This window comes from Aethalodelphis obliquidens, unplaced genomic scaffold (genome assembly GCF_003676395.1).
Source record: "Aethalodelphis obliquidens isolate GAN/ISIS:26980383/991018 unplaced genomic scaffold, ASM367639v1 scaffold16, whole genome shotgun sequence".
NCBI classification, from domain to species: Eukaryota; Metazoa; Chordata; class Mammalia; order Artiodactyla; family Delphinidae; genus Aethalodelphis; species Aethalodelphis obliquidens.
Genome location: NW_020837960.1, coordinates 11,269,809 through 11,283,261, shown reverse-complemented (window position 1 = coordinate 11,283,261; position 13,453 = coordinate 11,269,809). Strand labels below are relative to the sequence as shown.

Below are 13,453 nucleotides of genomic sequence, written 5' to 3'. Positions count from 1 at the left end.
TCCTGGGTTCTGGACCTTTCAGCACAAGTGCCTTTCTGGGCAGCAGCCGATGGAAACCTTGAAAAAGACATTCTTTGCACGTGGGGAGGAAATGCACAGCTGGGCAGCGTCCTCCCAGCATCTCAGGAGGACATCTGGCAAAGTGGAGGGGGGACCCCCCCCAACGACACCAAGACAAACAGTTTTCGAGAAATCCAGATATTGTTAGAAACAGTATGTTAAAGGGTTTGATTATTTAGTTGCATCTTGCCTGAGCATGGAAGAGATATTAACATACTGTCAGCTCACAGGGACATAACCCAAAATAACTTACATATTTTCATATAGGGCTAATTATTTTTCTGAGGCTGGCTCAGGGTGCTAAGAGAGAGATTTCAAGGCTTTCAGCAGAGTATTTACTTAAAGAAGGTAAGCATGCCATTATCTGTTCCCAGGGAAACACAGTAAGTAATGGAAGAGACAGAGGAGGAGGTCACTCTGACCATAATTAATACAAAGATTAATGGTTTATATAGGATCTAGTCAGGGGTGCAGCAAGGTGCTGTAATGCCTTTAAGCCTCTTCTTCAGCAGTGCAATTTAATCTTTGGATCAATTTATATACACTTTGGTAATTTTAGTAGCCTAGTGCTAAGTTCTGAAATGGAAGTTAATCTTGTTTAGCAGAGTTTTTCCAACATTGTCATTTTGGTTTTGATCCAATCAGAAAATCCCTGTAACAGAATTTTCCTAAGGTCCTGAGCAAGTATAAACTGATGCCTACACTGGCCTTCCCCTCATGGAGGCCACAGCTCTCCTCACATGGCTTCACTATAAATAGCTGATGGGTGAATGAATGAATGGTAACCCAGAGGCATCCCTGGATTCAGCAGTGCCTTTAAAATCACCAAAGGAAAATTCAGTTGTGTTCAGAATAGTTTACATTTGAAGTGTCTTCACTGTATTCTTTTTTAAAATTTTTATTGAAAATTGGTAATCCACACGTTAGCTTAATATTCTGTTTATTGGAACACAGTGCAGTCCACAGGGATTCCTGCAAAAAGATGCATACTGTTGTTTATTTTTAATCCTTCTTGTTTGAATAGTGGATTGGTTGTGCTGTCTCTCAGGGGTCAGTTTTATCGCAGAAGCTTGATTATACATTGTTCAAAACTGTTTACTTGAATACAGTGTCCTAGACAGAATGAAAGAGAGAAAGGAAAGGGTGGTCCTTTTAAGTTTCTGAATTTTGAATACACTGAGAAATGATGTTAAGTTAGAAATTATTAGGATTTTGTTTCCTTTAGAGCGCTGGTCCAAGAAACTAATCTAGCTTCTTCCAGGAAGCTTCATCTGAGGGGCGGATGACGCTGAATACTGTTTACAAACAGGTGACCACAAGTTAAGTGGAGTCAATATATAATTTCTCACCCTTTAAAAGCAAACCACTTTGCTGCCACATGAGTAACCAACATTTTCTTAGCAAATATCAAGCTTGAAATTGTTTAATAAGGAATGTAAATCAGTTATATGCCCCAATTATAAAAACGTTGATGGGATTGGCTATGGTTTTGATTGGGGGTGGGGGGTGGGGGGGATGGAGTTACAGCTGCTGGGTTTTTTTAATCTTTTTTTATATGATGATATCACATTCGTATTCCAGAAATGCAAATGACACTGCATCCTACTCGGTAGGAACAGTGGTCAGTTGGCTTAAACCAAGAATAAGAAATGTCAGCCGTGCCGTTCCACAGGCTTGTAAGAGAAGCCCTAAAATAATGGATGGTGCACGTCCCTATATGTATTTATGTTCAGAAAATTTATTGAAATGTTGCTAGCACATGCTTTATAGCTGCTTGCGTTTTGCTACACAGATTTCAGCGTATCTTGCAGACTATGCAATTCATTTGGAAAATGTGATTTCCATCCCTGCATACTAATCGATTTCTTCACAAACACCTGCTATCAGTTATGGTAATAAAAATGCCACTCTGAATTGAGAAAGGGCCAGATAGAGCTTCCTAAGGAAATGACTTAAGTGTCTTTGAATGCTACTAAATGTAGTAATGTGCTTCTGTAGCGCCAACACTTTTTCCATCATTTGCATTTTCTGTAATTTTGCCCTATTACAACATCCCTCTCTTAAATGATGCCTCATAACCATTTCCTTAGGGGTTGGTAAACTGAATTGTCAGGAGTTGATACCTCAGGGTGTGGACAAGATCTGAAGTTGGGCTGTGCAGTGTTGAAAAAGCACTAGCTCATACTCCTGGGTATACCCTGGGTCATTTCCCATTGTTGGTTTTTTTTTTTTGCGGTACGCGGGCCTCTCACTGTTGTGACCTCTCCCGTTGCGGAGCACAGGCTCCGGACGCGCAGGCTCAGCGGCCATGGCTCACGGGCCCAGCCGCTCCGTGGCATGTGGGACCTTCCCGGACCGGGGCACGAACCCATGTGCCCTGCATCGGCAGGTGGACTCTCAACCAGTGCGCCACCAGGGAAGCCCCGTTTCCAATTTTATGTCAGTCCCTGAAAACTGTAAAATTGGCAGTTCCTCTGTTTTGCACACACATATACACCAAATAAAATTTCCTTTATTCATTCTCTTCAGCCTCCAGTTCATTCCACGCACCATTGCCAGACCAGTCTTCCTAAATCCCTGATTTCATCACGTCCTTCTGCCGCCTGGGCACCTTCAGTGGTTCTCAGTTGCCCTCCTCATTTGACCCTACCTCTCCAGCCTGACTTCTGAACCTCCATCCTCTCTCATCACCCGGCGTGGCTCAGCTTTCTCTCACTGCTTCCAGACAGACTCTTGCCTTTTGGTCAAGCTTCTCTGCTTCCTGCCCCAAATATTCTATCTTCAGTTCTCATCTCTGGGCTTTGCTGAGTGAGGTGCCCTTCCCCAGTTCTTGGGCTTTCACCCTTCAAAGCCCTCTTTTTTTTTTTTTAAGTAATTTATTTATTTTTGCTGTGTTGCGTCTTCGTTTCTGTGCGAGGGCTTTCTCTAGTTGCGGCAAGCGGGGGCCACTCTCCATCGCGGTGCACGGGCCTCTCACTGTCGCGGCCTCTCTTGTTGCGGAGCACAGGCTCCAGACGCGCAGGCTCAGTAGTTGTGGTGCACGGGCCCAGTTGCTCCGTGGCATGTGGGATCCTCCCAGACCAGGGCTCAAACCCGTGTCCCCTGCATTAGCAGGCAGATTCTCAACCACTGCGCCACCAGGGAAGCCCCAAAGCCCTCTTTTATTAATCCAGTCTGCCTTTTCCTTTCTCTTCTCTGAATCCCCGTAGGATGGATTCTCTTGCAATAAACCTTGACACTAAGTTAGTCACTTGTTTATCCAACCAACATTTATTGAGTGCCTACTATATGCCAGGCATCAGGCTCTTCTCTCTTGCTTTGAGTGTGTTCCTTTCAAACGTGTTGGTTTCTATTATATTTCAAGCTCCTTGAGAGAAGAGACATACTCTGTCTCCTTGTCTTGTGATCCAAGATGCCCAGACAGGCTCGGGCATGGAGTACATATGCAGTAACTGCTTGTCGACTAATTGATCCCTGATGGTTTGAGGTAGGGAATTTTCTGGTTAATTGCATGTTCTATTTGATTAGTATTTCAGTGTGTACTACACATAATCATTTTGCAAAGTAGAATACCATAAAACACTCAACTATAAAACTACTATTAACGTAATTTGATGGTTGATATTTAAGGAGAGAACTCACTGGGGTTTCAGAGCACCTCCGTACAGATCTGTCACCATCGCACGGTAATGTGTGGGTGGAACATCTGAGAGGCCGTCCTCGATTTGGCTCTGGGATTGGTATTGGATATGGTATGGGGTGCGGAAATGATCCTGGACCGAGAACCTGCTGGCCAGGGACTCCATACTCCATGCCATGCCCTTACCAACCGGAAGTTACTTCTTTAAAGAAGCTTCTGATAAGAAGCTTTTAAAATATCTTCACCTTTCTCTTGCTTACAAAAGTAGAGAATGGATTTTCTGAAGGAGGGGGGAAGGAAGCATGGGAAACTGGTGAGAAAGTAGAGGGGGAGCATTTGGAGTTCTTTTCAAACAGTCTGGTATGAACTAAACTCATCTGGCTGGCAGAATAGCCCAGTGACAGGGAGCAGAGGCTCTGGAGCCCAATCGGGGTTTGAAGGCTGTTGATGCTACTCTCTTTGTGGGATCAGACAAGTTCTCTAACTTCCCTGAGCTTCACTTTCTCATCTGTAAAGAGGGGGTGGTTAAGAGCAGCACCCACATCAGAGGCTTGATGGGGGGATGACGTGAGTTAGTTCACGGCCCAGCGTCTGTTGTACAGAGAGCGCTTAGGAGGCTATTGTGATTACTGCAGAGACCACCAAGCAGTAAGCTGGAAACGAGGGAAGGGAGTCGCCGTCCTCAATTTTGTTTTGAACCATTCACTCTGTTCTATTCCATTTCAGTTGTTTTCAGAGCCTTGAGATGCGTAAGACCCTGAATTAAGTGTCTCGGTTTCTCAGTCAGGTGGAGATGTGAGTGAGCTCTGAATTTGCACATAGAGAATTTCAGGTTTCAGGAGGGAGTATTAGGGTAGGAATCTGTTGGTGAAACAGATGGAACCAGGTCAGCATTCTGATAGGAGTCAGAGGGAACTAACTAACTGACTGACTCATGCAGTCAGTCTGACCCGGCAGTAGAGCAGGAAGGAACCGTGTGTGTGTGGATCAATCCCCAGCTCCCCTGGGCGGCTGCGGCTGCGTGCCTCCATTGGGGGGCCGCTGATAATTTGAAAGAAAGTGGCCCTCCAAGGAGCTAAGCCGTCCTGCCTTCCTGCCGAAAGGGAAAGGGCAGCCACGAGGTAGATAACGACAATTGCCTGGAGTTCTGAGCACTCTCATCACCTAGCAACACGGATCAGTTTCTGAGAGGGAGCCTAGGATCGGGGAAGAGATCAAGAGACAAGAATTTGGAAGGAGTCAATCCTGTGCCCACAATCATACATAAGACGGGACAAATAGAATAGTGAAAAATTCCCAAAGAAGCAATGCTCACCAGCTGCAAAATAAAGCACCCCAGGGTAGCTCATTTGGGTTTGGTACAAACATTAAGAATCCGATTTAGAATCCCTTTCGCACTGAAGGCTGCCCATCTAAGCGAGAAGGTCACTCACTTGAACTCATTCTGTTTGCCCCTCAGCCCTGGCTGCCCAGGCCTACGCGCTTAAAGAAGAGAACGACAGCCTCCGGTGGCAGCTGGACGCCTACAGGAACGAAGTGGAGCTGCTGAAGCAGGAGAAAGAGCAGCTGTTTCGAACGGAAGAAAACCTGACCAAGGACCAGCAGGTGCAGTTCCTGCAGCAGACCATGCAAGGCATGCAACAGGTACCTGCGCCCGCATTGGTGTCTTTGTTCTCGAGAGAAAGGGACGTGCGCGTATGCAGTGGCGGCTGTTTGCTGGGAAAGGTGGAGGAGAAAAAAGAACAGCAGAAAAGCTGAGTGGCTAGGTCAGGAAAGTGCTGATGACCGTGGAAGGGGAGGGTCAGGGGAGAAGCCACGCTAAAGAAATAGGTTGAAGCGCTACACCCTCGAAGTGGGAAGCAAAGGAAGAGAATCTAGGAGTTTGAAAGCTCCGTACATAAAATTTAGCCTCATGGCAAAAGGTCAGAAAATCCTTGCCAGTTGTGACCCCAGTGTTCTGTAATCTTAGAACTTCTCAAGTTAAAAGCAGGCAGACCGATTTCTACGAAAGCGTGGCGAGTCTGTTTTTGAGATCGATGAATACGTAAACTGTGTTATTTCCATTTCTCTTGGACGATACTTAGGATGTAGACCGGTTCTCTGAACACACTGTGTATTTCAGAAATGTTTGTTGATGGGATGGATGAAGCACTAAAATTTGGGGCGATAGGTAACTTCAGAAACAGGCCAGCATCTCTGCTTTTGTTAAAGATCGACAGGCTTCATCCTGGCACACTCAAGTTAAAGCTGGGTCTTTCCAGCTCATGGAAGAAAGAGATAGAAGCTGTGGGCTTTGGAGGAAGCGGAAGGAACGTGGACTGTGGGAAATGAGGGCTTGAGGGGGTGGGAAAAAACTGGGCACTGGCAGCAGAGGGTAGAATCAAAGAGTCGTAGCTGGGTTTATATCTGAAAACATTGATTGATACGTGATACTCTTAAGGTGTGTGAGTTATCTTAGAATAATATAGCCTAAATTATCATCACACGTGGTTATTTGTGTTACTCCTCTGAGTATATAAATCGAACCACTCTTTTCTGGAAAAAAAGATTGTTTTCTATAAACAAGGAAAATATAAGCAAGATGATGGGCAATTATATAGTGAGTAGGATTTTTTTTTCAAATTCCCCCACCAATATTGACTGCTCTCTAAGAGCAGGAGCCTGAATTGCCTACAAAAGTGTCTCGATGATTAGAGGTAACTGCTGCTAAAACCTCCGCCAAGCAGGGAAAAAATAATTGAGAGGAAGCGATGTAAAAAAGCGTGGATCGGGATACAAACAAGTTAATGACCAAGTCACAGAAATTCTGTCTTAAACATCTCCTGCCATTTAAAAGCAATTTTGGCGTCTTGGCTTTGAGTCCTAACTCGCTGATGCTCACAGTGTGTGTTAGACAAATCAGTGCGATTCAGAGGTCAGACCCAGCCAGGAAAGTGTCATTACCGGCGGGGCTCAGGCCCCCCGCACTTGGAAATCGGTGTTAACAGCTGCCGCGGGGAGCTCCCGGGGCTTGTCCATCTGTCCGCACGTTGGGGGTGAGTGGCGCCCTTGCCAGGAAGAGGAGCGTCCGCCGTCTCTCATACCTCATGCGTCGGGCCCTCTTTGCCTCCAGGAAAGATGACTCTGGTTGCATGAAAAGTTGATATAAACCTTTAAGCTGTATATATAAGTCCATGCCAGTCTCTCACTTCGTCCCAGCTGACCCTCCCCCTCCCCGTGTCCTCAAGTCCATTCTCAACGTCTGCGTCTTTATACTACCAAATGTAAAATAGCTAGCTAGTGGGAAGCAGCTGCATAGCACAGGGAGATCAGCTCGGTGCGTTGTGACTGCCTAGAGGGGTGGGATAGGGAGGGTGGGAGGGAGACGAAAGAGGGAGGGGATATGGGGACATATGTATACGTATAGCTGATTCACTTTGTTATACAGCAGAAACTAACACAACATTGTAAAGCAATTATACTCCGATAAAGATGTTATTAAAAAAAAAAAACCTTTAAGCTGGTTGAAGATTCAAATCTGAAAGAAGTCAGGATGCGAGGGTGAGCTAGCCAATCTGGAAGAAGCATGCGGGGTGTCAGCGCCCCTGCCCCAGTCCGCACTGGAGCCCCGCTGTGCATCCCCACGGAGCTCCAGCCCCTTAAAGGAGCAGTTCCGTTCTCGCAGCTTCTCATACATTTGCAGAATCTCCTTGTCCATAGGAAATGTGCTTTACTGTGTTTGTTTTGTTTGGGTAGGAATTTTGTTTGGGGGTTTGTTTTGGTTTGTTCTGGTTTGGTTTAAACCACAGAAAGTTATTGTCTCACAGTTCTGGACCTAGAAGTGCAAGAGCAGGGTGCTGGTAGGGTTGGCCCCTCTGTGGGCGGCGAGGGAGAGTCTGCTCCGGACTTTCCCCTTTCCTCCTCAGGTTTGCTGGCGAGCTTTGTCCTTCCTGGGCTTGTAGACGCATCACCCTGCTTTCTGCCTTCGTCTTCAGATGGCCTTCTCCCCGCGTGTGTGCCTGTGTCCCAATTTCCCCTTTTTATAAGGTCACAATTTGTATAGGATTAAGGGGCCCACACTATTCCAGTATGACCTCATCTTAACTAATGACATCTGCCGTGACCCTGTTTCCAAATAAGCTTGCATTCTGAAGTACAGCCTTTAGAACATCACCATATAAATTTGGGGGGACACAATTGAATATTTGTTGAATGGAGGAACGAATGGACAAAGGCACAGAGGCAAGAACTCGCCTGGTGCCTCTGGGGAGCTCTGGGTTGTTTAGGATTCTTGGATCATAAAGGGCAGGGCAGGGTGTGGGGAGAGGTGATGCCCTAGGGGTCTGCGTAGCACCTCCTTAGCACACAGAAAGCACTAGCGCAAAGGCAGCAGTTATGATTTCCATCTTCACTAGTCGTTAGCTGGATGCACAGCGATCACTGTGGCAACACATCTTTAATATAGTTTTTAAATATATGTGCTTATCTAAGAGTCATCTTTCTACCTTACCCGCTTTGAGTGAATCCCCACAACTTGCCAGTTTGAGCCCCACTGCAAGGAATTCTCCTGACTTTAAAACCCACCCTCAATCTGCCCTCTGTCCACTTTATAAGTCAGAAAAGCATCGTCTCCCAGGCAAGTCAACAGATAGAGGAGAGGGCTGGTCTCTCATAGGTCATTGCTTTAGCAATCCATATAGGGGAAATTATTTCTGCAACAAACAAGAATATAAACAGTCTTAACAGCCTTAAGACTAGCATAAAATTTTTAGAATTGTCTTCAAGTTTAGCCAAGAAGTTTCTAACCCTTCTTCTTTTCATCCCTGAAGCACATGTTCACTGACTTCCCATGGTTTCTCGTGAGTTCATGGAGGAAACTTTAAGGGCAGGGTTCTGAAAAATGAAAGAGCCTCGGGTGACTTTGTCTGGTTGTTTCTTAGCCTCCCCTTGCCTTGCATGTGAGTCACAATTTAATATTAGAGGTTTCACACGAAAGGAAATAATAGCTTGTATCCATGGTAACATGGTAGCCTTAACCTGATCTGAAGCTGGCAACAGAGTTAACCTGTCTCTGCCACAGGGAGAGTCAGGTTGCCGGCTTTCGTTTGTATCTTTAGGTATCCAAGACAAGCATACCCGTATTTGAAATTCTTATTTACCTTCAGGTTACCACACTGAATTATTTTCTTAGGTCGATCGAGGTAAAATGTACACACAATAAAAATACTCTTGTGAGGGTTCTGTGAGTTTTGACAAATTCATACCGTCATGTCACCATGGCGACCACAATCAATATATAAAATAATTCCATCACCGCCCCCCAAAGTTCCCTTATGCCCCTTTTTAGTCCACCCCACTCCCAGCACTCCCTGATTCGTTTTCTACCCTCATGGTTCTGCCTTTTCAGGAAAGTCATATAAGTGGAATCGTACTGTGTACAACCTCTAGAGCCTGGCTTCTGTCACTCAGCATAACGCATTTGGGATTCGTCTGTGTTGCTGTATGTGTCTGTTGTTCGTTCTTTCTATGCTGAATGGCATTCCGTGGTAAGGAAGAGCCATGCTTTGTTTATCTAGTCACCAGTTAATGGACATTTGGGTGGTTTCCTGTTTGAGGCCAATATGAATGAATCTGCTATAAACATTCACTTACAGGCTCTTTGTTTGGACATAATCTTTCATCTCACTTGGGTAAATACCTAGGAGTAGGATTGCTGGGTCATATGGTAAGTGTGTTTGACATTTTAAGAAAATGCTAAACTGTTTTCCTAAGTGTCTTCCCATTGTGCTTTCCCGAGGGTTTACATGAGAATTACAGTTGTTCTGTGTCCTTATCAGCCAGCACTTGGAATGGCCAGTTGGTTTCTGTTTTATTTTACTCTGTCTTTTTTAGCCACTATAATACGCGTATATTAGTATCTCGTTATGGTTTTAACCACACCTGAATTTAAACAGGATCTGTATTTTTATTCACAAGGATAAGTCAGTATGTCATATTTCTAAATAACCAACTTAAAAATCAGAATTCTTTTTGAAGCCATGTGTAAATCATGTTGATAGGACTGGTAAATATTTAGATGATAAGAGGATACCATTATAAGCTGCTGGTTATAAAACTGTGAGTGACTAATGATAATTATGTCAGAAGGGTCCCAGCTGATGCTGTTTAATGCTGTTAGCAAATGTCATCTGAAGACCAGCTGTCTTAGGCCAGTAAACCATTAGCCCACGTAGAACTCTCTAACTCACTTGGCTTGCCATTATTAAAGACCAGGGCTAGTCAGCTGTCTAGACAATTTTCAGCAAGGGAGACCAGGGAAAAAAATTGGGGGAAAGAGGACTATTACGACCAACACCATTTTAGAAATTAAGTAATTGGTTTTTTTCCCTTATGCTCAAAGAGGAGTAGATGTGGGATTCTCTGTTTGTGTATTACAAAAGCTAATCTAGACTAATTTTATAGAAGAGGACAGAGAAATACAATAATGTTACTTTCTTAAAATACAAAGTAACCCCAGCTAGTTTTGCCAAAAGTTGGTCAAGGATTGGTCTTTGGGATATATATTAAGAAATAAATGAAAGTGTGTTGAAATGAGAACATCAGTGAGTGCATCTATCTGACCACTTAAGGAAAGTTAAGCATCTCTTGTGAAATCTCCTTTAAACGATTCAGTTGCTTAGTAAGTACATTTTTAGAGATAGTGAAAAGTTTGTGTTCGATTCCCCTCCTGATTTCATATGTAATGAAGTCTCATGTGTACATGTCAAGGTCAGGATCTTTATTATGGCAGCAGGAGTCATATCAAGGATTGCGATGATGATGGCTGTGCTGGGGATGGTGACTGTGGCGGGGATGGTGACTGTGGTGGGGGTGCTGGCTCTGCTGGGGGTGGTGGTGGTTTTGATCATCAGAAAACTTTAGGGCAAGACAGGTAAAATGAACTTACCCAAGACAACTTTAGATAATTTCTTCTTAATTTCTGAAAAAAAGCATGTCCCTTAAAAATTTTGAAAATCCTAGAAAGGCCAGCAGCCCACTGCTCCCAGTGGCCTTCACAGGTGATGCTACAAAGAACTGGGGTGCGGGCTTCCCTGGTGGCGCAGTGGTTGAGAGTCCGCCTGCCGATGCAGGGGACGCGGGTTCGTGCCCCGGTTCGGGAAGATCCCACATGCCGCGGAGCGGCTGGGCCCGTGAGCCATGGCCGCTGAGCCTGCGCGTCCGGAGCCTGTGCTCCGCAACGGGAGAGGCCACAACAGTGAGAGGCCCACGTACCGCAAACAAAAAAACAACAAAAAAAGACCTTAGGCGAGGTGCTGCAGACAGATAACATGGATAAATGCAACAGGGATAACTGTTCACTTGTCATTTCTGTTTTCATTTTCTTTCTGAAATGCCCCGCAGTCATATAAGGGACCTACGAGGCTGATGCTCTGTGCCCATTGTCCTTTTTCTCATATTATCTGTTTAAACTTTATCTTTTATCCTTTGCACTGAAGTTTCTATTTGATAATTGTGTTATTTTATTTGCAAATGTTATTTCTGTTCTTTGTTTACTGTCTTTTCACACAGTCTTATTTTTTGGTTGCAGTATCTTCTCAAATCTCTTTGAGAATACTAATTAGAATTTTTAAATTCTTATTGTTCCTGAATCATTTCTATTTATTCCAGGACTGGTTGTTTGGTTTCTGTGTCTCCGTCAGTCTCTTTCATGCTCCAGGTTCCTTCTCACGTGAGGTAATGTGTGGTAGCCTGTTTGTATCGGGGATGAAGGGCTGGGGTCACTTTTCTAGGACTCCGTGTGGCTTACTGATGGCTGAGTCCAGGTCACCTCCACAGCTGAGTCTTTCTCCTGCCCGGTGGCTCACTGACTGGCAGACTTCATTTTGAGGAGATTTGGGAATTGCACAAAGGCCAGGGTCTGTCCTACACTAAGAACTCCATGGAATTCCCTTCCCATTCGCTCTGCTCTTTTAAGTTTAATCACTGACAGACATTTTAATTGCCTGTGGAGGAAGGAAAAAGCAAAAGCAAACACACATGGACCAGGTCTGACATTTTGAACAAGAACCTGTTTCGGGGGCTTTTAGCTTAATCCAGTTGTTGAATGAGTCCTTGGTTAGCATGGTGCCCGGGGAGGGGGTGGGGGAAGAATATTACATGTTATTCCGGCTTTCCAGAAACAAGGGAAGGGAAGAACAGTGAGCACATTTTCTGAATGTCTAAGAGACAGGAACATAGGAACTTAAGGCAGAATATTTTGGAATATAGGCACTTCAGACTGAAGAAGCAGATCCGCAAATTAGAGGGGTTTAAGGGTGGAGAAAAGGAAGGTAAATAGTCTGGAAAAGGTGACAGGAAGAGGCTGCAGTATGTAATGACAAGAGAGAAGTTGGATTTTTAAGTGGGTTCTTTAAAAATTTGACACAGGGGTGCTTCCCTGGTGGCACAGTGGTTAAGAATCCACCTGACAATGCAGGGGACACGGGTTTGAGCCCTGGTCTGGGAAGATCCCACATGCCGTGGAGCAACTAAGCCCGTGCGCCACAACTAGTGAGCCTGCGCTCTAGAGCCCGCAAGCCACAGCTGCTGAGCCCGCGTGCCACAACTACTGAAGCCCACGCACCTAGAGCCCATGCTCCGCAACAAGAGAAGCCACAGCAATGAGAAGCCCACGCACCGCAATGAAGAGTAGCCCCCGCTCTCCGCAACTAGAGAAAGCCTGCACGCAGCAACAAAGACCCAGCCCAGCCAAAAATAAATAAATAAATAAATGTATTAAAAAAAAAGGTTCAAAAAATAAATGTATGCATACAGACATATTCACACACATATCTGGAATTTTTACGAGCTGTGGCTGCAGAGACATAATCCATGTTTACTTTATTTCAACTTACCCAGATGAAGTTTCTTGCTTTCTGAATAGAAAACAACTCACAAGGCATTTCCCACATTCATGTTAAAAGTCTTTGATATTTTGCTAGAATCAGAACAATCATAAAAACATGTACGTCTCTCAGATGTGGCTTTACATAGGTTCCAGGGCAGGATATCAGGGTTCACAACGCTGCTTAATTTGGGGTGTACCGTGGTTGTCCTTCCTTAACTACCCCAGAGTTTGTCATTTCCTTTTCTACCTGTTCTTCAACCAGTGCCTTGGGATGATGCATTGTAACAGCAGCCTGCGTGACGGTGATGGTAGTATTTAGAATTCGGTGCCCTTCCCTCTGGCTGCTAAACGCCAGCTGTCTCGGTGGCAGCACGTGCATTTTCTGACATTTGCAGATCACCCTCCCTGACACTTCTCAGAATGTCTGTACCCACTGCAGTGTGAGACTCTTGAGGGGGTGGTTGGGGACATTTGGAACGAGACACGGTAACCGGTGCTCCGGTTCTTGGCTCAGGGCTTCACATTGCAAAGCCCAACCCGTTTGAAATGATCGCACCTGACATCTGCTGAGGGGCTTAGGAGTTACTAAGGCACATTCCCATTTGACTCCAGACAAGATACAAAGGACTAAAAGTGAAGCTCACGGAGAGGAAACCGCCCTGAGTTTTTAGCAGTTTCAAACAAGGGAGGACCATGGGCATCTTGCCGTTTTCACTGGACAGAGAGAGACCTTCAGATAAGGAGGGAGATACTCTGCCTTCATGGACGTGAGCGGCACCGAGCTTCTGCCCAAGAAAATGAAAACACCAAAGCAGTAGGAGGGAGAGAGTGTCCAGCTTGGCTGTTTTCTGCACAACTGTGTACAGATCAGCCTCTCTGAACCTCAG

General features: G+C 45.1%; 1 protein-coding gene across 9 annotated transcripts in view; it reads left to right on the top strand.

Annotated features, from left to right (window-relative positions):
- The window catches only part of ENOX1 (ecto-NOX disulfide-thiol exchanger 1), a 611,692-nt gene that overhangs the window by 512,268 nt on the left and 85,971 nt on the right, over window positions 1–13,453 (top strand). For all 9 annotated transcript variants that reach the window (XM_027116194.1, XM_027116191.1, XM_027116190.1 and 6 more), the window contains one exon: window positions 5,160–5,344. In XM_027116194.1, the coding sequence (XP_026971995.1) occupies window positions 5,160–5,344 (185 nt within the window). The remainder of the gene's footprint in view (window positions 1–5,159; window positions 5,345–13,453) is intronic.